This window comes from Tasmannia lanceolata, unplaced genomic scaffold (genome assembly GCF_043159265.1).
Source record: "Tasmannia lanceolata isolate RefF3 unplaced genomic scaffold, GAP_Taslan_0.1 ptg000002l, whole genome shotgun sequence".
NCBI lineage: Eukaryota > Viridiplantae > Streptophyta > Magnoliopsida > Canellales > Winteraceae > Tasmannia > Tasmannia lanceolata.
This window is the reverse complement of record NW_027518679.1, coordinates 36,836,459-36,864,400: the sequence shown is the minus strand read 5'-3', so window position 1 is coordinate 36,864,400 and position 27,942 is coordinate 36,836,459. Positions and strand designations below refer to the sequence as shown.

Here is a 27,942-nt window from a genome sequence, read left to right as displayed (position 1 = left end):
CTTATTGTATATGCTTTCTTCTTCCTCTTCTTCTTCTTCTTCTTTTCATTACCTTTTCACAATCTAGCATAACAACCAGACCGAAACCGAAATTTCGGTAATTTTGGTCCGAAATTTCAATTAAATGCCATTATTTATTAAAAAAAAATGTTAGAAAATTTCGGAAATTTGGTCTGAAATTTCGAGCTAAAATACCAAATTTCGGCCCGAGATTTCGGATTTCGCCAAAATTTTGGATTTCGGTGGGGTCCGAAATCGGTTCCGAAACCGAAATTTAAAACCTTGATAACAACTTCCCAGAGAAATAAACCCTTCAGCAAAACTAGAGCACCATTTCAATATAAATAATTCATTTTTATGTTCCCCAACCTGACTAAGCATGTATGCAAGTATATCTACTAGCATTTGTGCAAGTTGGCTAGCTTAACTTCCCAGTCGTCACCTATACCTTAAACATAATTTGCAGTGACTTAATAAAATAGTTGGCCCAACCTGTCGGTTCTAAAAATATATTTAAGCTACCCATCATCATAGTTTTCACTTTTCAACCTATCATTTTCACTATGGTTAGTCCACCCTTCGCCTCCAGGTACCAATTTTTTATAATGTCAGACCCTCAACATTTTAGTTGTCAATTCCGTTCCATATGTGGTTTCGTCTTCTCCTGGATTGAAAGGTTATGGTGTTCCGTTTCTATTGGGATGGGTGGAACACCTTAAGGGCTTCTGATTTTCCTTCAAAGATCTGACAAAATTAGGAATTTTTTGAAGAAAAACCATGACAGTAACTGTAAATGTGTTTTTAGTTCCAAAAGGAACATGGTATTTCAGAAGGGATTTCTAGAACTCCCTTTTCATGAGTAGATTCATGTTAATTCAGTCAAGCTTTTGGTTGTTGACAGATAGGGTTTGAGTCATGGTTTTTCTGAATTATTTATTTTCTCCATGTTTATCATTGAAGTGTGTTTTTCTATTTTTAACAAAAGCCTTCAGAATTTTTGGCTAAGCCACATCAAACCATGTTTGGGGAAATTAAGCTTTTGATTTATTCATGTTGAGTCATAGATATTAAAAATTACCTTACCAAGTTACCAATCATGTTCATTGTTTGTTATTCTGTTGGGCTTGCATGGTCATTTACTCATTCACCTCCTATATTAATTTAGCTGTGACCTGCATTATCTATGTAAATTAATTTAATTTCTTTCTTTCCATTATTTATGTTATGCACTTAATAGTAGTTCTTTGTATTTTTCAATTCATTATTAAGAATGTAAGACTTTCCTTATCTCACTACCCCCCTCTCTCTCTACACACAAATAGCTAATTAGCTACATAAGTTCTACCTACTTGTTCTTCCTTTTTAGTCACTAGAAAGTAGCCTATGTGACTATGTCACCAATAGTGTTGAGGTTGACTCAAACCGCCAAGTGGAATGCCAACTATGTATATAATCGCCTTTTTTTCTTGTTTATATCATGGAATTTCTTTCGTGCTGACTAACATGTGATGTGACCTTGTCAGAACAAAATATTGCATACTCGCTTAGAAGCTTTGCACATTAAACTAGCGGAGAAAGATCGTATTTCCGCTGGATTATCTTCTGTAAGCATGAGTCCTGGTCCGCAAGGTGGTGATGACATACAAAATGTGATTAATTATCTCCGGCGATCAAAGGAGATTGTAAGTTTCTTTTTGAATTGTTGTTGTGGGATTATTGCTTATTTTATAAATATGAACCTTTCTTTGTTTTCTTTTACAGGCAGAAACAGAGTTCTCTTTGTTAAAACAAGAAAAGCTACGTCTACAGTCCCAAGTATGTTATCTCATGATCTGCTGCTGAATGTATGCATTTTGAATTATTCGCATGCACGAAGATCAAAGCCATTTTGAATTATTAGTATAAATGAAGACATGGTTTTAAATTTCGTTCGAAATCCGAAATTCAGATTTTTGGGCCAAAATTTTAGAAATTTCGGCTAATTTCAGCCGAAATTTCTGGAAATTTCGGTTTCGGCTAAGGACGAAATTGAAACCGAAACTGAAATATAAATCCATGAATGAAGATCAAAGCCAAATGCATTTATTTTTTTATCATGATTCTATCTAATTTCACTTGTACTTATCAACTATTGTACAATGAGGTAAATTCAGGTTGTTTGTTTTTTAATTCTGTATTTTATTGTGAGATCTCTGTTACAGAAAAGCAATTTTGTTTTTTCTAGAGCAACACCCAGAGTACATGATTTTTTATCACAAACCTGTCGAACAGACAATTTTTGAATCTTATAAAAGCTGAAAATTGCAGTTAGTGAATTTTGCAAAATCCTGCATACAAGAAAATATTTCTGATGCTTACAAATGAAGAAAATAAATTGAAAAGTGTAACTTTAATTATATTGACTCTTTTCGTTCCATAATGTGCTTTTTTTTTTTAATATTAGTCCCATAATGTGCTTAAAAGACAAGTTAATTTTAATATTAAAAAAAAAACAAGTTTATTTTTCCTCCTGAAACCTATTTCAAATATCTAGAATAATGCCGAACGCATTAGAAGAGTCCATTTTTTCAAGGATAGTAGCAACAAAGAATTTAATTATTTAGGTTCTACTTCTGTCCATACTCCCTGGTGGTCTTACAAGCGATGTAAAGTGCGGATCTCTTTTTTATGCATACATTCATAGTGGGATACATGTATTTGTAACTTTGTATTCAAACTCCACTGTTTTGTCATCTTTTCTCAAGAAGTGCGTCAGCTGGTTGTCAAACTTTACCCTGAACTTTTGTATTTTGTGTATATTTTGTGTGGGGCCAAATATTTAGAGCTTATAAGATGCGTCTTATTGGATGAACAACTCCATGCGGATATTCTTTACCCATAACAACTGTGAAAGTAAAGGGAGATGGGGTTTGGATTTTTAAAAGCTTTTTCTGTAACATTTGTGTAACAGTTTTCGCCTGGATAAACTAATATTAAGCAAAATAATTAGATAACCTCCTTATGTTATGTGCCGCATGCTACTATTTGTATGCATATCCTCTTATCCTTATAAATTGCAGAGCCCTTTCAAAGTTCAATTCAATCTTACTGCACTAGGGAAATTTGGTTTTGGCCTATATTACATGGATTCTTCTGGATGGACGAAGAATCTGTGGCGGACACGTCTCGGATTCCAATACTTTAGGATGCACAGAGACACTTCTAGGTCTCTTTTAATTGTTTTTTTCCTGAATACTACTACCACAACCTTACAAGTACTGTATGTTTGAAGTTTTATCCATCCAAATAGCAAGTTTTTTTATATTTTTCATATGAAAATTGTTGGACACACCACTCATTAAGGGTATTCTGGTCATTGTATCATAGACACATGTGTGTGTGTGTGTGTATAGAGAGAGAGAGAGAGAGAGAGAGAGAGAGAGAGAGAGTAGAGTTCCTGAGGTTAACCTCATATAAGCTTATATGAGGTGGCGCTCACAAAACATAAGGCGCCCACTTTGTTTGGATGATCCAAACCATTCATTTGCAAGGCCTCATCATAGATAGGGTGTGTACCAAAAATCAGCTCCATTGGATCATCCTAACCCCTCCAAAAGTGGAGGAAAAAATGGGCAGATTTGTGGGCAAAAAGTGTGTATCCATTTTGCCCTCCACTTTTGGATGGGCTAGGATGATCCAATGGAGCTGATTTTTTTTACACACCCTATCTATGATGGGGCCTTTCAAATGAATGCTTTGGATCGTCCTAACAATGTGGGCCCCTTATGTATTGTGAGCGCCACCATATAAGCTATATGAGGTTAACCTCAGGAACCCTTTTCTCATATATATATATATATATATAATATGAGCATGCATTTGCTGCGCTCGAGCGCAGCTAAGCTTAGCTGAGCTCGAGCACAGAAACAGGGTGGGGCCACATTTTGGGTGGGATCCAAAGCATTCATTTGATGGGCCCTTTCATGGGTAGGGTGTCCACCAAAAACCAGCTCCATTGGATTAGCAATGGGTGTCCATTTGTGTGGCAAAAAATGGACAGATTTGTGGCAAACAGTATTTGTCCATTTTTGGCCCCACAAATGGACACCCATTGGTGATCCAATGGAGCTGATTTTTGGTAGGCCCCCCATCCATGATGGGGCCTTCCAAATAAATGCTTAGCATCACCCCCCCAGTGGCCCCACCCCCCTGTTTCTGTGCTCGAGCACAGCAACCCTTTTCTAATATATATATATATATATATATATATATATATATATATATATAGAGAGAGAGAGAGAGAGAGAGAGAGAGAGAGAGGAAAGTGTTGGTGAGCTTAAGCGCCCCAATCACATGGGTCCCACATTTTCTGTGGTGATCCAAACCATTCATTTACAAGGCCCTATCATAGATAGGGTGTGTACCAAATATAAGCTCCATAGGATCATCCTAACCCCTCCATTTGTGGAGGACAAAAATGGGCAGATTTGTGGACAAATAATGTCTGTCCATTTTGACCTCCACAAATGGATGGGTTAGGATGATCCTATGGAGCTGATTTTTGGTACACACCCCATCTATGTAAGGGCCTTTCAAATGAATGCTTTGGATCATCCTAACAAAGTAGGCCCCAATGTGATTGGGCGCTTAAGCTCACCATTAGTTTGGTGAGCTTAAGCTCACCAACACTTTCCTCGTGTGTATATATATATATATATATATATATAGAGAGAGAGAGAGAGAGAGAGAGAGAGAGAGAGAGGAAATGATGTATTGATGCCTCATGTTATGAAATATGGAACTTAATCACTTATGAAATGAAGAGTAATATTAGAATTTTCCATTTTGGTGATGTTATTGTTATTTGATTGCTCTACAATTTATTTTTTAAATTTTTATAAATATATAATAAAATATTAAAATATATTATTATATTCGGCGTACCCGAACGTACCCGCACCAGGTTTTTTTGGCAAATCACGTACCCACGTACCCGTGTCGTGTCGTACCCGCACCCCGTACCCGTACCCGTGCTTCATAGATGATTGGTATTGGTTATCAACACAATAACATTCTACCAACAATGGGAATGCTATAAATCATCTGACCGCCCCATGCCTCCTTAAAGTTGCTGAGGTCACTCATTCCTCTTCAACGCATGAAACTTATTCTCATGTGGAGGCTCCTCTTCAGATGAACTCCATTAGACTTGATGGGAAAAATTATGCTCCTTGGCGAGGGGCAGTTCAAACATATCTTGTTGGTCGTGGTAAGGCTAGATTCCTTACACGTGACCCTCCAGCCACTAGCGATTCCTCCTACAAGAGATTGTGTCAGGATGATGCTGTGATCATATCCTTTCTATCGGTGGGGCTATATGGAATCCCAAGTTGCAGCTACTATGATGTATGTGGATACTTCTAAAGTCGTCTGGGATTATGCGGTTACTTTATACTCTAGAGTTAATAATCTTACTCGAGTATGTGACCTCTTCTCCGATTGGTTTAAACCCGAGCGTGGAGATCAATCCATGGCAGATCATTACTGTTCTTACGGTGCCCTCTGCTAGCAGCTTGATCTACTCATTTCCTTTATAGTCGATCCCGTCGTTCTTGGCAAGCGTCAGGAAGAATTGCGGGTTGTTCGCTTTCTGGATTCATTGGGCTCTGATTACCTACATATCTGTCAGCATATTGTCAGTTTGGGGTCCATTCCATCTCTTGCTGATGTGTTCTCCATGGTCCAACATATGAGGGTTGTTCCGACTACTGACATTCGGGTTGATGAATCTGCCTTAATGACTTATAGTTGTGGAGATTGAGATAGTGCTTTTGGTTGATCTGGCCGTGGATAGGGCTGCAAATGAACCGAGCCGGCTCGCAAACATGTTTGGGTTCGGCTCGTTAAAAGCTCGGCTCGAGCTCGTTCATTTACTAAACGAGCCGAACCCAAGCCCAAAAATTAGGCTCGCCAAATAAACGAGCCGAACTTGAGCTTTGTATAGTTTGGCTCGTAAAAGCTCGCGAGCTTTTTAGGCTCGGTTCATAAACGAGCCGAGCTTTAAAGCTTGGATTATGTTTGTTTTTTATATATAAAATAAAAGAATGTGGGTTGTTTATCACAAATGAAAGTTTGGCCGAGTGGTTAAGGCATTGGATTTAGAGGGGGCAGGGTTCAAATCCCACAGATGTATGTTTTTATCATTCTTGAGACGAGCCGAGCTTAAGCTCGATTCGTTCCACTTAACGAGCCGAGCCGAGCTTTCTACAATATTTCACGAGCTGAGCCGAGCCGAGCTTTTTCGAAAACTAAACGAGCCGAGCCGAACATGAGCCTTCATAAAAACTAAACGAGCCGAGCCCGAACACCCCAAAGCTCGGCTCGGCTCGTTTGCAGCCCTAGCCGTGGACGTGACAGTGGTGGCCGTGGACGTGGCCGTGGGCATAATTTAAGGAGAGGTCGTGGGTCTCAATATTGTACCCATTGTTGTTTGGATCGCCATAGTGTTGACTATTGTTATGACTTACATCCGGAGCTCCGCCCACGTCGTCCTACTATTACTTCGGTAGCTATTTCTGATGATACCCACCCTCTCCACCGGCTCCCAATGACTCCATAGTTGTGAGTCGTGTTGACTATCGAGAACTTATGCGCATCCGTGATAAAGGCAAGCAGTCTACGGCCACATTCGCTCAACCAGGTTGCTCGTCTTGTTTTCTTTATTGTTCTACCGCTGGATCATGGCTCATTGATTCTGGGGCATCTCACCACATAAATGGTAATTATCATATTCTTTCATCTTTCTAGTCAGATATCTCTAGGATCCCTCCTACTGTTACAGTAGCAGATAGAATTAAATCCCCTGTCTCTGGGGTTGGTATGGTGTCCATCTCTAGCGGCATTCATTTATCTTTTCTATTTGTTCCTTTGTTTCCTGTAAATTTGTTATCTGTGCGTCAATTAGCCAAATCTCTAAATTGTTCGGTTTCCTTCTTTCCATCTTATTGTATATTTCAGTTCCTTCTTTCCATCTTATTATATATTTCAGGATCTGAAAACTGGGACGAGGATTGGTTTGGGCCGTGTGGTTGGTGGCTTGTATTACCTTGATTCAACCCACGCTAGTGTTGCTCTTCGAACATCTGTTGTTGCCTATTTGTGGCATTGTTGGTTGGGTCACTCTCCTGCAGTGAAGCTTCGCAAATCTCCTATTTCTGACTAGTGTTGTTGATTTGTTGTCCTCTAAGTCTTGTGAGTTGGGAAAACACCATCGGGTGTCCTTCCCTTCGCGTGGTAGTCGTAGATCGTCGTGCCCATTTGGGGTCTTTCACGCACTATTTTTTTGCATGGCTTTCGCACTTTGTTATCATCATGCTACATGGTTATTCTTATTGGAAGATAGATCTGAAGTATTCAATGCATTTAAATCATTTTACTTTGAAATTGCAAATCAATTTAAGTGCTCCATTTCTTTTTTGCGTACTGATAATGCAAAATAATACTTCTCTAACTGTAATGGCTTTACTCAATTTCTTGGTTCACGAGGCATCATACATCAATCTTCATGTGCGTGCACTTCGCAACAGAATGGTGTTGCTGAGAGGAAGTTACGGTACTTATTATATATGACTCGTGCACTTATGTTCCATATGCGAGTTGCCAAGATTTATTGGGGAGATGCAGCTCTTAGGGCTTGCTTTCTAGCGAATCGTCTTCCTTCTTTTTTCTTGTCTAGCCAGACACCATTCTCTGTCTTGTATCCTTCAGGCGGTCCTTTTCCCTTGATCCCTTATTTCTCTGGGTGTACCTGTTTTGTCTACTACCTAGCTTCTCGTCGTGACAAATTGGACCCTCGAACGGAAAAATGTATCTTTTTGGGTTACTCTCGTACTAAAAAAGGATACAAGTGTTATAGTCTTAGGCTCCAGAAAATCTTTATTTCTGCGGATGTCACATTCTTTGACGATACCTCCTATTTTCCTGATTCGTCTCTGAACCCTGTTGAGGTACCTAGTTTGCTTTTTCCACTGCCATCACGCCGTGTCGATCCCCTATAGTGCCTCCTTCAGTGACGACTGATACAGAGACTCTAGCGGACCTTTCTACATCTGCACCAAAAGTGTACACTCGAGCACTACGAAAGGTGGTTCTTCCTACAAGCAAGCCATCATCTCAAACCGTTGATCCTCGTCCTCAGTCGGATACATCTCCATCATGTAATCCTCTTGTATCTAATTTGTTTATTGCTTCTAGCACTCGATCTCACACTACTTCCCATCTAATATCACAGTTTGTTTCTTATGAGCATCTCTCGCCTTCATTTCATTCATTTGTTTCTAGTGTTTCTTCTATTTCTTTGCCTAAGACAGTTTCAGATGCTCTTGCTCATCCTGGTTGGCAGGCTACAATGGATGCCGAGATGGCTGCACTAAATTCTAATAAAATGTGGCAACTTTTTCCTCTTCCATCTGGGGCACAGAATGTTGTGTGTCAATGGGTCTTTGCTATTAAATACCTTCTAGATGGGACCATTGAGTGCCTCAAAGCACGTCTTGTGGCCAAAGAAGGCATTTGGGGTCAATTATCAGGAAACATTCTCACATGTGGCCAAGAATTACCTTCCGTCTGTGTTCTCATCTCTATTGTTGTTGATCATGGTTGGCCATTATCAGTTGGATGTAAAGAATGCTTTCCTTCATGGCGATTTGACTGAGGAGGTATATATGGAGCAACCTCCTGCGTATGTTGCTCAGGGGGAGATGTGTTCCTCCATTTGTCGCCTTAGGAAAGCAATTTATGGACTGAAACAATCTCCGAGCGCATAGTTTGGGAGGTTTAGTGATGTAGTTCTGCGGTTTGGCATGAAATAGTGCGCGGTTGATCACTCTGTTTTCAGCTATTAGTCTACTGCCGGGTTTATCTTCTTGAAAGTATATGTGGATGATATTGTGATCATGGGAAATGGCCAAGTTGGTATACAGAGATGAAAGACTTTCTTCTAGGGCGAGTTTTCCACCAAAGACTTGGGATTCCTCAGGTATTTTCTTGGCATCGAGGTAGCACGTTCTCGTTGTGGGCTTTGTCTGTCACAGAGAAAGTATACTTTAGACATATTTGAGGAGAGAGGCTCTATGGGGGGTAAAACCTGCATCCACACCTACAGATCCTAATGTCAAACTCCTTCAAGATCAAGGAGACTTGTTGGATTATCCATGACAATACATGAGTTTAGTTGGGAATCTTATTTATTTGACAGTTACTCGACCTGATATCTCGTTTGTTGTAGGAGTTGTTGGTCAATTTATGAGTTCTCCTCGCACATCTCATTGGGTAGCAGTAATTCAGATCATCAGGTACTTGAAGGGTACCCCAGGAAAAGGACTATGCTTCAAGACGAATGGTCACGAAAGAAAAAAGGAGGTTTACTGATGTAGATTGGGCAGGGTCTCCAGCAAACAGGAGATCTACAACTGGCTATTGTACCTTTGTTGGAGGTAATATGGTATCTTGGAGAAGTAAGAAGCAAAATAGTGTGTCCAAATCCAGTGCAGAAGAAGCAGAATACAGGGCTATGTCATATCCAAGTGAAGAACTGATTTGGTTACGCTCTTTTCTATCCTAGATTGGTCTTTCATCTTCAGATCCAGCAAGATTGTATTATGATAACAAGTCTGCAATTCATATTGCCACTAACCCAGTCTTTAATGAGCGAACCAAACACATTGAAGTAGACTGCCACTTCATTCGCTAGAGAATTCAAAGAGGCAAGATATGCACTATGTTCACTCGATTAGTAGACCAGCTTGCAGATGTGTTCACTAAACCATTAGGGCCTGCTTGGTTAAAGGATGCTTGTAACAAGTTGGAATGTATGATATATACATTCCATCTTGTGGGGGAGTGTTGGACGCACCACTCATTAAGGGTATTCTGGTCATTGTATCACACACAGATATATATATATATATATATATATATATATATATATATAGAGAGAGAGAGAGAGAGAGAGAGAGAGAGAGAGAGAGAGAGAACGGTTCCTACACATATGTGTAGAGAGTTCTCTACACACTAGCTTAAAATACAGTGGGGGCCCACATTGTTTGGGTGATCCAAGCCATCCAGTTTAAAGGCCCTCACATAGATAGGGTGTCTACAAAAAATCAGATCTATAGGATCATCCCAACCCTACAATTTGTGGAGGTAAAATGGTTTAAACCTTCACAGATTAGTCCATTTTTTGCCTCCACAGTTCGAATGGTTAGGATGATCCTATGGATATGATTTTTTGTGGACACCCTATCTATGTGAGGGCCTTAAAAATGAATGGTTTGGATCACCCAAATAATGTGGCCCCCACTGTATTTTAAGCTAGTGTGTAGATAACTTATCTACACATATGTGTAGGAACCGTTTTCTCATATATATATATATATATATATATATATATATATATATATATATATATATATATATATATACATATTATTTTCGTGTGGAGGGAGCACTCTCTCTTTCTCTAACGCCGTTTTCTATCTCCTCTTTCTCTCTTCAACTCTCTCTCTGTCTTTAAACCGTGTAGTAATCTAACAAAAATAAAACATTATATTTACTTAACCTACTAAAAATCGTAATATATTATTTATTATAATTAAAATTTCAGAATTAATTAAAATGTTTTGGCGAATCAACGAATCTTTCTTTTTGAGGTTTGCCGAATCCGACACTCGATACCTGTGTTGAATTCCTCTCTCTTTAAACCGTGTAGTAATCCAACAAAAATAAAACATTATATTTACTTAACCTATTAAAAATTGTAATATATTATTTATTATAATTAAAATTTCAGAATTAATTAAAATGTTTTGGCGAATCTACGAATCTTTCTTTTTGAGGTTTGCCGAATCCGACACTCGATACCCGTGTTGAATTCCGACGCTCATACCTGCACAAATGTAACATAGGTTCTGGCAACCCTGAAGTGCTTCCTAGGACCCACGTTGAATTCCGACACTCGTACCTGCACGAAATATCTGTCGAGACCGACACCGAAATCACAAATACCCGGAACAATACTTTATTTCTACCGAAATTTTGTTTTTTCCCCAAATTTCGTCCGAAATTCTACTAAAAATCTCGATTTTTTTTTAATTTATATTATTTTCCTGAAATTTCGACTGAAATTTTGTAATATTAAAATATTATTTTTAATATTCTGTCGGATTATGGCCGAAAATTTGAAATTTCGGTTTCGGTGTGGTCCAAAACCGATATTTAAAACCATGGATACCGTTATGCAATTCTTGAGGATCATCGGGTCCCAGCAGCATCAATGCATGTCCCGGTAACACTCGTTTTATGTGCTTTTTAATTAAATCTACAATCAGTCATATTGAGATTTCTAGTGGTATCTAGTTTATGATTTGTATTTTACTGTTTTCAGGAGTTTCTGTTTGATTTGATCTCAACAGATGTTTATCTAATATTAGGAGTTGATTGTGGCTAGGATTAGGAATGCCGGTATGAGATTAGGTTGAATTTCAGTGGAGAAAGGTTCATATTTATGGGGCTGTAAGGGTGAATTTGATACTATGAATCAGCTCGAATTTTCTGAGTTAACAGATTATTTTCTGATTGTCCGTTAGCTGTAGCTTGCCTGTAATAGCCTGTTACACCCAATTCTTTTGTTCATCTTTCTTATGTTTTTTGGATCCTGTGATTTTCCATGTGATTTCCATGGCTGATCCAGGATGGGATTCAGGATCACATCCACCAAGTGACGCTTCCAAGGTCTTGAAAGTTACAAACCAGCAAGAGTACGTGGCGAGAGAATAGACAATTCCAACAATTTCATCATGAATCTGAGTAGGGCCTCCAGGCTATGAATAGCAATTTCCAAAATTAGATGATGAAATTCTTACTAATATTGGAGAATCTTGCCATCAAAGTTAGAAGACTAGATGAACAAATACAACGATGTGATTGTCGATTTCCAGTCCCTCCCTTATTCAACCTGCGATGAAACCTCTCATCACTCGACTTGTGGACGAGACTTGAGTCCTAAGGGACCCGACCATAGAAGGATTTCTTTGGTTGCAAAACTTCCCAACTTTCAACCCTTTTACCCAGTTCAATTTAAAAAAAAGAACTGCTCATTGGGAGGAGTACTTAGGAATAACACATTGATGTGTAAGTGCCGTCGAGTGATGGTCTGAGACAAGGTGACTGAAACAAAATTGACTTTATCGAAATTTAACATGGAGTTGCATGTCAAAGAATTCCTTAATTGGTTCTATAATCTAAGGTGTTTGAATTGCTGGAGCTCAAAAGAGAAGAAGATCTAGTTAGTGGCTGTAAAATTTTGTAGATATGCATTGACATAGTGGACAAGGAGACTGGAACAAAATTGAATTTATCGAAATTTAACATGGAGTTGCATGTCAAAAAATTCCTTAATTGGTTCTATAATTTAAGGTGTTTGAATAGCTGGAGCTCAAAAGAGAAGAAGATCTAGTTAGTGGCTGTAAAATTGTGTAGATATGCATTGACATAGTGGAGACATCTACAAGAAACATGCAAAAGAAGAAGCTGAAGATCTGCTGGTTGGAGTTGATAAATAGAGGGTTAAAAGATAAATTTCTACCCATAAACATGACCAACTTTAAACCTTGGCAGGGAAATATTGATTAAGAATTCATATGGTCAGGTTTGTAACTGTAATTTTCTCTTTCATATATATAAATATATATATATATATATCTATATATATAGCAGAAGAGAAAATGAGAGAATTTTGTCCATTTAACATGTCAATGTGGATGATTTTTACCGTTTTTTGCCCTCCCCACATATCTGTACATATTATCTATGTGAGGGTGAAAAAGGTATGAATGTTTGGAATTATTTGCAAAATCGGCTAATTTCGAATCTTAATTTGCTAGCCACCTTCTCCAAATGCTATGTCTCGCCCATCAATGCAATTGTATGTATTCAGAGATTTGTCTTATTAAATGTGATGAAAAACTGCACGGAAATACTATTTCTTGAAAGGTTGCCAGTAGTAATACGTAAAGAAAGAAGCTAGTAATAATAATCATTACGTAGTAAAGTTTGGGAGGGAAATTACGGACAACAGGTACCTGGATATGACAATTACAGAAAAACTACAAAGAAGAGGTATCAAAATATGACAATTACGAAAAAACTACTATACCTTATTAATTTTTTGAGGATATTACGAATTCCGCACACCTGTAAAAATATTTACAAATTCTGGGCACCTTCAGACGAACAACAGATTATGGAAACCTCTATAGATTGGAGGGCTAGGATCAGCCTATGAAAATGATTTTACGGGCACAACCTATTGATGTTGTGTTCCATCACATGGACGGTTTGGATCAACCTATGTGGTCCGTACAGTTCTTTGTCGGCCCGTGCATCGCACGGATTGTGTTCCATCACATAAGGGAAACGTTTTCTGCGCGATACCTCAGATAAGTTATCTGAGCAAGAGCTCAAAAAAACATATGGGCCCACATTGCTTAGATGATCCAAAGCACTCATTTGGATAGTCCAAAGATAGACAGAGTGTGCACAAAAAATCTGCTCCACGGGATTATCCTAACCCTTCGATTTGTGGAGGTTAAAGCGGATGGGTATAAACCTCCACAAATCTGTCCATTTTTAACTTCCAAAAGTCGAAGGGTTAGGATGATCCTATGGAGCTGATTTTTTGGGCACACCCTATCTATGTAAGGGCATATCAAATGAATGCTTTGGATCATCCGAACAATGTGGGCCCACATGATTTTTTGAGCTCTTGCTCGGATAACTTATCTGAGGTATCGCGCAGAAAACGTTTCCCATATATATATATATATATATATATATATATATATATATTAGCATTCATGCCCCATGCTATGCAGGGGTGTCAAGTGGTGGGTGCTACACCATCAAACTATGAGGTGTCAATGGTGGGCTCCACCCAAAATGCATAGGTTTGGATAGAGACGGTGGACCCCACAACATCTGTAATATAATGGGTAAAATGGTGGGCCCACCCATGCTAGAAATGGTCATCAAATGTCGGGCCCCACCCTGTCATAGCATGAGTTGTAAAATAGCATGGTCAACCATATGCATGGGGTTTGTGTGGAGGTGTACCCACAAAATCAAAACTTGAGGCGTAAAATTGTGGGCCTCACTCATGCCCCACTCCATCTTAGTATAAGGTGTAAAGTAGTGGTCCCACCATATGTTGGGTTGCAAGAAATTAGCAATGGGAGAAGCAAAATGCAAACTAAAGAATAGAGACGTGAAATACAAAACCTACTTTCAAGGAGAAGTTAACAATAAATATTGCAATTACAGGCAATAATTCCTCCCAGAAGGTTTGGAAATATTGTGGAGAGAGAGAGAGAGAGTGGATACGCCTAGAATCGGCAACAAGTCCCTAGATTTATGCTAGAAATCATCTAATAAATGGAATTAATTAATTGTGGAGATTTTGTAGTGGCCAAAGTATCAGTATATTTTGGAGTAAATCTTATTTAGAAATCGAAAACCGAATTAATAAGCGGCAAAATCAAATTTTGAGGGCAATTTTCAAATTTAAGAGGGCGATTATGTAGGGCCAAATTAGTAGCCTATTTTGGAGGGACTATTTTGCATGGGCTGTAAATTAGCAAAAGAAAAGGAGAAAGCCGATTTTATAGGGGCGTGCCATCTGTTACCTGATTGATTTGGTTACAATGTAGTGAACATATTTTTGAAACAAAGGTGAATATGTAGGGATGATCATCAATAAAATCATAGCTGAAATGGCTGAAAGGGCTTCTAACACTCGTTTTTTATGACATTTCTCTCTGTGACATACTTGGTGATTGGTATGTGATTTGTAAGGATTATTTGATACCCCAGAGACCTCTTGACATTTGGACTTCCCTGAGTGTGGATGTGTAAAATTAAATTTTGATGGTAGCATTTGGCTAAAGGGGTTCCATTTCTGATGCTCTTGATAGATTTTTTTTTTTGTGTGTGTGCCTGTGCGTGTGTGGAGAAAGTTAGGCGACTGATGATGAAGTTAGGGCTACTTGTTATGGCATATGATAGCTGCCAAAGCTCGAGGCTTCTAAAGTTTGGTGGACAACAATGGATATAAGGGCTGCTTGATGAATTTGACAACGATGTCATCTCATGCCAATCCATTATATAAAAACATAATACATCATGATTTGCAAGCAAGACTGACCTAGAATTTCCTTGACGATGGATATGACGGAAGGAGATCATGTATGTATGAGACAAAGGAGTTATTTGCGATATCTGAGACAAAGCAGTCTTTGGTGATCTCCAACCAAGAATATCTCATCCATAACTGACATTTTAGAATTTATAGATCAGTTGTTGATGAACATGGTGTTCTTGAACCAAAGTTTTAAATCTCGGTTTCGGTGTCGGCTTCGGCCGAAATCATGTGAAAATATGATAATAATTTTGGTTTTTTTATAAAAATTTTCACTGAAATATCTAAAATTTCGGTGGAAATCATAACATTTTGGTGGAAATTTTGTAAAAAAGAGTGAAAACAAAATTTCTGCGACAGTGGAATTTTGGAAATTTTTTGCCAAATCTTGTAAAAATGCTATTTCATGTAATTTGTTTCAGCCTTGGCTGAAACCAAAATATCTCGGCCGAAAAGTGTCATTTCGGCCAAAATTTAAAACCATGTCTTGAACTAGGCTAGCATGCGGCCAACTCTATATAACTTCATATTACGTTAAAGACTAGACCGTTCCTTAGGTTATGCAAATTGTACCTACCCTTTGCATGGTTACAGCCGTGCATGCATGTGAACTTCTGGTAAATTATACATGCATACTTAACATGCAACCAAATTAACCAATAGTAGTTAATTTTCAATGGTTATTATGCTGCTGCACATAACCATGTGGTTTTCACTTCTTTTTGGATAGTCTTGCCATGATCTAAGAAAATGATTACACATATACAGGACATTATGTTTTTTTTATGCCAATTCATGTTTCATCAAGTTGTGTTGATATAACCAAACTGTGTTTGCTGTGAATGTAGCTTGAAAGTGCTTTGAAGGCCTCTGAGATTGCTCAGACTTCACTTCGCGCTGAACGTGAAAATTCTAGGGCAATACTATTCTCAGACGAGGAGTTCAAGTCCCTCAAGATTCAGGTGTATTTCGCATTCTTGAGCATGAATTTTCTGTTACAAGAGCCCATTTTGTAAGATATTTGTTGATGGATTTATAAAGCTTTTAAAAGAAACTTTCCTCTGCAAGGAGAACATTGCATTGCTGAATTTGGTCATCTCATGAACATAAATATTCATTCTATTGCCATTCAAAAAAATATTATATATATATATATATTCATTTTATCTCACTGGCATATCCTTGCAGGTAAGAGAAATAAACTTGCTTCGTGAGAGCAATATGCAGATTCGAGAGGAGAACAAGCACAACTTTGAAGAATGTCAGGTTTGTCTCTTAGAAGTCCTCTGTCTTGTATTAAAATCTACCATTAGGGATCTTTAGGGAGGATGGTTTTGTGTATAGATAACCGTAGTTTGTACTTACCCAAGTAAACTTTTTTTTCTCATTCTTCAGAAACTTCGTGAAATAGCTCAAAAGGCTAAGCTGGATACTGAACATTTAGAAAGTCTACTAAGGGAGAAGCAAATTGAGATAGATGCTTGTAAGAAAGAAATTGAGATGCAAAAGATAGAGAGGGAGCACTTGGAATGCAGGATCTCCGAGGTATCTCTTATAATAATTGCATATACAAAACTACATATCACTTTATATTATCCTTATCTCATCAACTTGGTTCCTACTTCCATTGTAGTTGCTTGAGCGATCCAAAAATATTGATGTGGAAGACTATGATCGTATGAAAGAAGATTCTCAACAGAGTCAGGTAATCCAAATTGTTTTAGTTCCTTTTTCATTCACCCAACATCTATTGGATTGACTGGCTCTATATCTTCATGATATTCTACACATGATAGAGCTTTCTAGATATTTCATCATGTTTTCCTGTATTGTTTTTTTTTTAATTCCTTTCTTATACCTGTAATATAGATTCTGAAAGAGATCATTCCAAGCAATTTAGTTCTAGTGAACAATACATGTTAAAATTTCAACGGAAATACTTGGTATGTTAGATTTAGGCTTTGTATAGTTGAATTGCATTACCCAAATCTGGCGTAAGATATGAATATCCAATAACGAAAGAATTAAATGGAGGACTTGTGTTGTAACCTGGAGGCTTTCTAGTGCTATTCTTTTCAGCACTCTTTTATTTTATTTTAGTTTTTTCCATTGTTTGTAGAGCCTAGATGTGGGGGTTGTCCACATCATCTAGGGCCCACACACCTCTTCACCTATGTACTCCCAACTGCCCCTTGAATTGTTTGTTTCTTCAGCCTTTAAGGAAGGACATTTAGGTCTTTAGTTAATGACTTAAATGGACTTTTAAAATAAGGGCATTTATGTCATTACCAATGACTCAAGTGATTTGATGTGATTGGGCAAGGAAGGGGCCCACTTAACTTTCTCCAAAGGATATAAAAAGAGCCAACGGGGAACAAAAATCAGTTTGGAACGTGCAAACACCCCCCTTTGCTATTTACAAAATTTTGAAAGTTTTGTCCTTGCCGAAAGGTGAAGATTTCTTCTCCTCTCTCTACCTCCCAATCTCTTTCCTTTCTCCCCTCTACTTCCTCTCCTTATTCTTCTAATTTCCCTGCTTTCTTCCAGCCCCATCCTCGGTACTACTGCACAATTGGACAACGGTCCTTAACAACGCAGTCGCATTCCCCTATCTCCCTACTGGTTTATCTTCCATTGCCTCCCTGTCTTTCCTTCCTTTTTCATCGTCCATACTCCTACTACCACCCCTACACTCCAAATCAGTTCTCTGGCAGATCCTTGATGCCCACTTACTGTAGACCAGTTTTTTTCTGGCCGTAGGTCATACTCAACAATCCCTGCTCTCCCTCTTTTACTTCCTTGCACCTTCTTTGTCTTCCCCTCCTTCCATGGGCTGAAGCTTTACTGGTTGCTGCCTTCTCATCGCCCCCCTCGTCACTCCCTTTTGCTTGCTTCCTACCTCCTTACTCCCCTTGTGATCGTCTTCTACACCTTGTTGTCCGGGGGTTGCACGTGTATATCGACATCACATTGTCTTCCCTTGGCTCTGCAGGACGGTGACATCTTCTATTTGCTTGGACTGATTGGATACTCAGTTGTTCCACACATTTCTTGAGCCCTTTCACACGAGATTTGAGGCTGATGCACATACATACCGTTGAGATCATTCCTTCGTTACCTTCAGTCCTATGTTCCATTGCTTTGATTTGTTTGGATATCCTGTGACCTACACCATGAGCATATGTGCCTTGAGATTTTTACCTTAGTTTGTGGATGTTTGGGCTCTAGAATAGGCATTCCTTGCTTTGTTCCAATTGTGACAAGACCTTGTATTTTGTTGTCCCATTTATATTTGCTTTCGATTGGTATGATTCATTATTTTCAGATGCCTAGGTAGAATTTTAAATTTCGCTATTGAACCATCTCAATGGCTAGGTTAAGGCAAACATCCTAGCATGGATGGTTTGCTTATCGAACAATTAATTTGTTTAGGAATTGTGTTGAACACTTTGAAATTCTAAGATTAACCTATTGTGCTCCAAAAGATTCTCCAGCATTCATTCTCGAACCTCTGGGTTTGCATCAACTTGTGTGAGGTTTGATATTCCCGTACATTATTTCAGAGGATCTGATTGAAGTATTGTTATCCACTTATCTTAGAATACTTCAATTTTCCATTATTTTGAAAAACCAAAGTACTATAGCCATAGATTTGAAACATGTAAAATTTTCCCTTCATTTGGTTGTTGGTTCCTGCTTGCTCGGCCAAATTGGCTCAAAATGCTTTCGGCAATTTCAAATTCTGTGCCCATGTTTTTAAACGGTTTTGCTTATGATTTGGCTTTTTAAACAATGATACTGTTGAGTTCCCCTATGTGGAATCAATGTCTGTCCACTTCTTATATGGTTTCTATGATATAATTATTGTATATATATTTTGTAGTAGTTGCAATTTAGTTTATGCTCGTGTCAAAGTTGTTTGATGGAATTGAGTAGTTGTCTATGATACCTAGATACCTGTGTGAGCCCAGTGTACCATTTCTTGAACACAAGGTTTTAAATTTCGGTTTGGGAGCCCACGGAAACGGAAACATTTCGGTTTCGGTTGGAAATTTCGGTGGAAATCTGTTAAACTCAAGAAAACATATGCAAATGATAGAATTTAAAGATGAAACTTCAGGAAAGGCTAGAATAAGCACAAATACACACTTAGAAATCATCATATAAGCACGACAACCATCCATAATAGTTTAAAAACATCAAACACCTAATGACATGCACTGTCGCGCATATCAAACAATTTAGTACTTGCCAAATTTCACATGTAATTCATATAAATATTTATAAATAATGCGTGCACTACATTTTGCATTCACTTTGTATAAATATAATTAAATCATACACATAATGCACCACATTTTGCTCCCTTGTCGTGCATATTATTTGATTAGTGGGATATTAATTTCATATATTCTCTATTTCACATGGTTAAGATAAAGCTGAGAGAGAAGGAAATTGAGGTGGAGGAGACTAAGAAGCTTTTCTCAGAGAAACAAGATAGAATATCTAAGTTGGAGCAAGACCTTGAAAACATCCAGTTGGAACGTACTCAAATGGAGAAAATGGTGAATGAAATTGAGGTACTTTGCATATTCCTTTGTTGAATTGATCATCTTCTTGCTTCCTTTCTCATTATTTGGATGAGCCATTCATTTTTTTCTACATGCAGGCTACTCTCAAATCGGATGTTGAAAAGCAAAAGAGGCAACAATCCCTCTTCAAGGTCTTGAAATCCCTGTTTTTTTTTCTTGTCAAGATGAAATTTTCACCTTACATTAGTGATTGCTTACCTTCAGAGGCATAGATTACAATATCTGTGGTTTATCACTTTAAGCCATTCTGTGTGTATTCATATTGTTCTGTTTCATGGTGCAGAAGAGAAATGATACATTGACGAAAGAGAAGGAGGAATTGAAAACGAAAAGTGATGCATTGATAAAGGAGAAGGAGGAATTGATCAAAGAGAAACAAGCCCTTTGTAAACAGATAGAAGATTCTAAAAGTATACCTTTTCCATTTTGCTTTGACTCTGAATAGACAATGATATCAACCACTATTGTATTGCTTCTCTTACTTTGGTTATGTTTGGTAGACAAGCAGCCAATTGGAGATATTGCAAGTGAACTTACTGCCTTGAAGGAAAAACTAAAGGAGAAGGACACCAGGATACAGGTTGGTAGCGCAATTACCTAAGATCCTTCTTTTCACTTTTCTCCTTCACACGGGATTTGCTTGGGACCATCGCAAAAGCCATTTTGCGGGCCGGCTGTTGCATGAGAGAGCAGCCACCTCAGATGAATTTAATGAATAAGACAAAATCTGCTGAAAAGCAAGCCTATGTGGCTGCTCTCTCTTGCAACAGCCGGCCTGCAAAATGCCTTCTGCGATGGTCCCTAGCAAACCCCATATTTATTGTTTTTAATATATGTGGGTGTGCTCCCCTGTTTCGTGAATGCTTCATGCCAGATGCTGGAGAAAACACTTGAGAAAGAGAAAAGTAGGAGGTTGAAGACTGAGAAGACAGTTCTAGATCTAGCTAAGACAGTTCAACAGGTTATTTATCTACTTGGAACATATCTATTTACGGATTGTGGTTGTAGCAGTTGGATGGGAGACCTTTCCCTCCACACTATTTTATATATTGTTTATATGCTATTTTTCTACTTGGAGCATATCAATTTATGGATTGTTGATTGTAGCAGTTGGAGTTTTCTTTGCACACAATTTTATATATTGTTTAGAAAATGTGTCATCATTATGCGATCATTTTCAGCCTGTTTTTGAAAAAGGCCTTTAACATAGCTGCGTGGAAATTGTAATGATACTTAACGAGTGGGATACGCATTTTAACACTAGATATATTCTCTACCAGTCTTTGAAAAAGAACATTAAGTGACCATTTATATATTTTGCTTCATTCATGTGTCAACATTAAGAGCATTGATACAATTTTCCAATCACATGCCATGCAACGTGTTCTTTTTGTCCATCTTTTAGCAACGTCTTCTTTAAAATATCCCTCTAGCGTGAAAGTTCCAGATTTTATTCTTATGACTGGTCATGAACACAATGCTATACTATCTTAGTCAGAACAAAAGTTACTTGAGCTCTCTTATTTATGATCCATGGCGTCATCTACACGATCTTCTTGTGATACATAGCTTATAGCTCCATGGTAGGTGGTTCCTCATGTCATAGGTAGCCTCTTAACTAAGCTACTTATTGTGCTCGTGTAATTCACACCCTCCATCCACATCATATACACACTTTTTTTAAGTGCTATAGTTAAAAAATACACAGTCCAGTATTCAAATTACATAACATTGTTATGTATATATTACCCTAATTGGGTCAACGGGTCAGTTTTTTCGTTGTTAGGGTTTGTATTGTTTATTTCATGCAACAACCTCCTACAAAAATATAACGACAGATAGGAATGCTACTCTGGATGCAGGAAACAATACATGGTAGGACTATAGGAGCTGATGAAAAATAACGGCATTAGAGGAATTGGAATCATTGATAGTCTTTTTAAAATATTATGAACATTGAGACGGAGGTACCTAAGATTCTACCTGTTCAACAAAAAAAAAAGGTACCTAAGATTCTACATTTAACCTCCAAATAAACAGGGTATTAAAGTATATAAAGCATCTCTAAATATTGTAATACTAACGATGATACACTTAATATAATTATCCTCCCTCTACTAGATGAGTTTGTATTAATAGGTATATGGAAGAAACATGAGCACTCTGAACTAGGATTTAGTTCACGTTCACACACAAAAAGAGAAAAATAAATAAATAAATAAGTCTGCCTCTTACTGTGGGCCAAGACATGATGACTATGTTGCATCAGTACGGGTACGAGGGATTTGCCAATTTTTTTTATCAATTCTCAAATTTTAATTTTTTTTTCCATTAATATATGGTTATAACAAGTAATATATTGAAATTTTTAATAGGTTTTGTAAATATAATGTTTTATTTCCATTTAAGAAACTATTAGGATGGTAAAACTCAAAACATGCTATAGTTGTAAAGTTGTGGTAGGAATTCAGAAAAAAAAAAACAGATAAAAGAGATGTAGAAGTATCTCAGAGAATCCTGAAGTATTGGAATCCGAGACGTGTCTGACACGGCTACTTTGCCTATTTAGAAGAATCTATGTAACATGGCATGACGCATCTCTTAATATTGATGAGTTATCTTTTGTTCTTATCAAATCTGTATTTATAGTATGCTATGATTTAGCCGACACTTTGAATTTATTGCCAACACACGTGTCCTGTCGTGTCCGACACGACACGCGTGTCTAGCCGTGTCGACACTCCTTTGGACACTTTTAAATGTATTGCTAGGAGTGTTAGAGTTAATGTGGGCGTGTGGACACATATTTGTCTAGCAATCAATAATTCTGTGTATGTACTTGTCACCATTTCAAGATTTTTAGATGTTGCCATGTCAAGCTATTCATTTTCGTGTTGAAACTCAACACATGTTTCCATACCGACAAATTATGATTGATATGCTATCTATTTTAGCCGTGTCCACAAATCATAGAAAGTATGTCATTTATGTAAATAACTATATCTGAAATCTCCTTGTCAATTACAGGAAAAACAGAAACTGCTTGAGGAACTTGAGAGACATAAGAATGCGAACAGTCAATTTGAGGTATTTATGTCAATAAATGGTTCTTCATAAAATGTTGTTTATCTCTCTTTCAAATAACCGATTGTTAAGCGAAATAATTAGATTACATCCATGCATTGCCCATCACATGTCAGTGTTTGTATAAATATCCTATTATCCTTATAACATACAGCCCCCTGTCAAAGCTCAACTAAATTTGACGGAACTGGTGAAATTTTAATTTTCTTCTTGGAACCCTGAACCGCTTCCCATATATCCTGATGCAAATTTAGTGAACCCCCAGCCCCACGGGCATCTATGCACTCGACACCAGTCTCAATGCACTGGTGGCCATTCCTGAGTCCAATCACTGCATGAATTGAGGTTTTTGTCTGTTTTTAATTATAGGGTTTTAGGTGATTTTTAATTAGTTGAAGGAGCAGTCTTAATGGGTTTTTTTCTGAGGTTTAGTTTATGATTTCTATTTTTACTGTTTCTAGGTGTTGCTCTTTAATTTGATCTCAACTGCTATTTGTATAATATTAGGTGTTCATTTTGGTTAGGTATGGATGCATGCCATTGGGTTGAAGTTCAATTGAATAAAATTTATATGGGAATGTGATCGCGAATTTGATACTTTGAATCAATTGATTTTTTGAGTTGCAGTTTATTTTCTGACTGGTTTAGGGTTTGATGTCTGAACCTTTTCTACTTCTATCTGATTTCGTTGTTTCATCTTTCTAATGTTATTTATTTTTTCTGGAATCAGTAAAAAAATGTTAATTTTTTCTGGAAATTCTCTCCCCTATGACACTACAACAAAGTGGCCAAAATCTTTTTGAATGCTGTGATTTTCCTTATGTTTTTCATGGGCGGTCCAGGATGAGGTTCAGGATCACATCCGACAAGTGAAGCTTCCGAGGCTGTAGAAAGTTCAAACTGGCAAGCGTATGCGCTGAGAGAAGAAAAATTCCAACATTTTCGTCACACAAAGATGTGACTGTCAACTTCCTGTCTGCCCATTATTCACCTAAAATTCAGCCTCTTATTACTCAACCTATGGATTGGACTCAAAATCAAAACTACCCATCTGTAGAAAGATTTAATTGGGTGCCAAATTGCTGTAGTTTTCAACACATGATCCCATTTCAAATCCAAAAAACAGCTGGTCATTGGGAGGAATAATTGGTTCAGCAAGGGGACTGCATCAAAATTGAATTTTCTCGAAATTCAACAGAGTTACATGTCTAAGAATTCCTTTAATGGTGCATTTAGTTGAGTATCTTTCAATACATGGACCTTTCTGAAGAAAAGACCTTGGTAGTGGCCGCATAATTGTGTAGATATGCATTGGAAGCAGCTATGAGGAAAAGGTTCCAAATGGAGGTGCTGGAGGTCATCTGGTTGGACTTGGAATTGTTGAACGGGAGGTTAAAAGTTCCTATTCAATGATCATTTTGTTTCTTCTTGCCAAATCAAACGCTTCTCTCACCAATCAAAACTACTAAAGTGAGGAATCTCATTATCTCTTTCGACGTTTCTTTGCTTCAAAATTCATGCTTTTACTTGTGTAATGTTATCCATATCCCTTCACTTATGTAAACCCTGGCTCTCTCTCAACTATCTTCTCTCTCTTATTTGATCTTTGAATCCATTGTTCAAATATATATATATATATATATATATATATATATATATATATATATATATATATATAACTGCTCACCAAACTTATGGTGAGCTAGCTTGCCCAATCACATGGGTCCCACATTTTGGGGAGTGATCCAAACCATTCATTTGCAAGGCCTTATCATAGATAGGGTGTGTACCAAAAATCAGCTCCATAGGATCATCCTAACCCCTCCATTTGTGGAGGACAAAAATGGACAGACTTGGTGAGCTTAAGCTCACCAACAGTTTCCTCTATATATATATATATATATATATATATATATATATATATATATATATATATCATCCTATTCTATGACCAATACTTTCAACCGCTTTAATTCCTCCTCTTTTACTTCCTTCCATATCCTATCTTAGTTCTGTCCCATATGCAATGCACACAGCCAGATACCACCCTGGCCCGGCATCCCTCTTGCGGCATCATGCTAGCTTCTCTCTTAACTGGTACTATAATGAGCTTTGGGCTGAGAAGATTGATCATTCAAGATTTTGAGAATGCATGTAAGGTTGAACTCCCTGGTGACCTATGATTTGTGGACACGGTCCCGAGGGTCGCTTGTCGACATGGACATGAGAGTCGTGTGTCGACACGGAAAACCCCCAAAACTTGGAAACGGGGACATGGCTAAAACAAAAGGTATATATAATCATGATTTGGGGACATTAATTTGTGTTGAGTTTCAACTCAGATGCAAGGTGTTTGACATGACAACTCCTAAAAATCTAGAAATGGTGACACGCTCGTACACATACACACATAAAATTACTTGTTACTATCCTAATTTGCAACAATATAAATAAGGTATTCACTTAACAAACTAATAAATCTTAAGTTTAATAAACTATAATCTAAAACAAACATGAGATTGTTGAACTACATGATAGAGAGAGAGTGGTGTACTTGTGAAAAGAGAGAGATGAAGAAGGGGAAGCGTGAATGGGAGAGAACGTTAACTTTTCTCTTCCCCACACGCATATTAATATATATATATATATATATATATATATATATATATATATATATATATGTGTGTGTGTGTGTGTGTGTGTGTGTGTGTAATATATTACATATTTTCCAATTTGCCCTTATTATTATTACTTCTAACACTCTCCCTCAAGCTGGAATGTATATATCGTACATTCCTAGCTTGTTACAAGAATCTTTCAACTTCGCACATCCTAATGGTTTGGTAAACATGTCTGCAAGCTGCTCTGTAGATCTAGTAAACACAGTGCAAATTTCACCACTCTGAATCCGATGACGAATGAAGTGACAATCTACTTCAATATGCTTGGTTCGTTCATGGAATACCGGATTAGTTGCAATATGATTGCAGCTCTATTATCACAATACAGTTGTGTTGGAGATGTCAAAAAACCAATTTCTGACAAGAAGGAACGAAGCCTGATCAACTCCCCACTGGTATAGGACATAGCCCTGTACTCAGCCTCAGAACTCAACATAGAGACAACATCTTTGCTTTTTACTCCTCCATGACACCAACTTATCTTTTACAAACATACAATATCCTGTGGTTATCTTCTGTCTGCAGGTGATCCTGCCCAGTCTGCATCACTGAACCTTCTACATTTTCATGTCCATATTTTCACCTTTACCTGGAGTACCCTTTAGATCCTTGATGATCTGAATGACAGCTGCCCAGTGGGAAGTACATGGAGCACTCATAAAACGACTAACCATACCCACTGCAAACGCTATGTCTGGCCTGGTGACGGTCAGTTTTATCAACTTACCATCCAGTCTTTTGTATCTACCAGGATCATCCAACAACTCACCCTGATCAGGAAGAAGTTTCACATTTGGATCCATAGGAGTTGCTGTAGGTTTCACCCCCATTGATCCAGTCTCCTCTAAAATGTCTAACACACATTTTCTTTACGATAGAGAAAGGCCATGATGAGAGCGAGCTACCTCAATACCAAGAAAAAATCTGAGCTGACCCAAATCTTTAGTGGAAAATTCCTTCTGAAGAAAGGATTTCAAATTTTGTATCCCCACTTTGTCATCTCCTGTAATCACAATATCATCAACACACACTATCAGAAGGATATATCCAGCTGCTGATCTGTGACTGAATACAGAATGATCAACCGCACATTGCTTCAACCCAAAACGCAGAACTGCACTACTGAACCGACCAAACCAAGCCCTCGGTGATTGCTTCAAACCATAAATTGCCTTCTGAAGACGGCATACTGAGGTGCACATCTCCCCCTGAGCAATATACCCAGGAGGTTGCTCCATATAAACTTCCTCAGAAAGATCGTTGTGGAGGAAGACATTTTTGACATCCAGTTGAAACAAAGGCCATCCATGATTAACAGCCAAAGAGATCAGTACCCGTACTGAAGGAATTTTAGCCACTGGAGAAAACATCTCCTGATAGTCAACACCAAAAGTCTGAGTATACCCTTTTGCAACAATGCGAGCTTTGAGGCGCTCTACAGACCCATCTGAAAAAGATACTTTATAGCAAAGACCCAACGACACCCAACTAGTCGTGCACCAGAAGGTAGAGGAACCAACTGCCACGTTTTATTTGAATGAAGGGCAACCATCTCTGCATCCATGGCATCCCTCCACCCCGGATGATTGAGGACATCTGTAACAGACTTAGGCAAAGTAACAGAAGACATGCGAGAGACAAATGAACGAAATGAAGGTAAAAGATGCTCATAAGAAACAAATTTGGACATAGGATGTGCAACAGTGCGAGATCTAGTGCGAGTGGCAATGGGTGAATCAGGAGGAAAACAAATACCTGAAGCCGGACAATCTGACTGCGGAGGAGGATCAGCTGGCTGAGATGGTGCCTCATTTGTAGCAGCAGGTGGAGATGATGTCTCATTCATAGGGAAAACCACTTGTCGAGAACCCCTAATATAGGTCCTTAGGTTTCTCTGAAAAACCCGGAGGAGGATCAGGGGCTGCCAGTGAGATAGATTGGGGAGAACTCATCACAAATGGGACTGGAACACTGGGTGTGTCCACAGATACATGAAGAGGGGGGTCAGCCGAATATGGTTAGTCCTCAAAAAAGGTGACATCAGCAGAGATAAAAGTTTTCCTAAGGCGAGGGTTGTAACACTTATAACCTTTTTGGGTGCGAGAATAACCCAAAAAGATACACTTTTCTGCCCTAGGTTCTAATTTGTCAAGACCAGGGGACGATTTCTGAACAAAGCACGTGCACCCAAAGACACGCAGAACTAATGGAAATGGCTCTCCTAAAGGATATAGAACTGAGAAAGGTGTTTTCCCAGATAGAATAGAGGAAGGAAGACGATTCCCTAGATAGCATGTTGTAAGAGCTACATCTCCCCAGTGGAGCTTACGAACTTTCATCTGAAACATAATGGTGC

The 27,942-nt window shown here is 38.1% G+C and overlaps 1 protein-coding gene across 1 annotated transcript in view; it reads left to right on the top strand.

Moving 5' to 3' along the window:
* NUA (nuclear pore anchor) overlaps window positions 1-27,942 on the top strand; it is a 129,880-nt gene that overhangs the window by 96,133 nt on the left and 5,805 nt on the right. Inside the window, exons 34-45 of the mRNA XM_077376677.1 lie at window positions 1,524-1,682; window positions 1,762-1,815; window positions 16,078-16,191; window positions 16,418-16,495; window positions 16,625-16,774; window positions 16,863-16,934; window positions 19,663-19,809; window positions 19,899-19,952; window positions 20,105-20,231; window positions 20,322-20,401; window positions 20,696-20,782; window positions 22,849-22,908. Of these exons, the coding sequence (XP_077232792.1) occupies window positions 1,524-1,682; window positions 1,762-1,815; window positions 16,078-16,191; window positions 16,418-16,495; window positions 16,625-16,774; window positions 16,863-16,934; window positions 19,663-19,809; window positions 19,899-19,952; window positions 20,105-20,231; window positions 20,322-20,401; window positions 20,696-20,782; window positions 22,849-22,908 (1,182 nt within the window). The remainder of the gene's footprint in view (window positions 1-1,523; window positions 1,683-1,761; window positions 1,816-16,077; window positions 16,192-16,417; window positions 16,496-16,624; window positions 16,775-16,862; window positions 16,935-19,662; window positions 19,810-19,898; window positions 19,953-20,104; window positions 20,232-20,321; window positions 20,402-20,695; window positions 20,783-22,848; window positions 22,909-27,942) is intronic.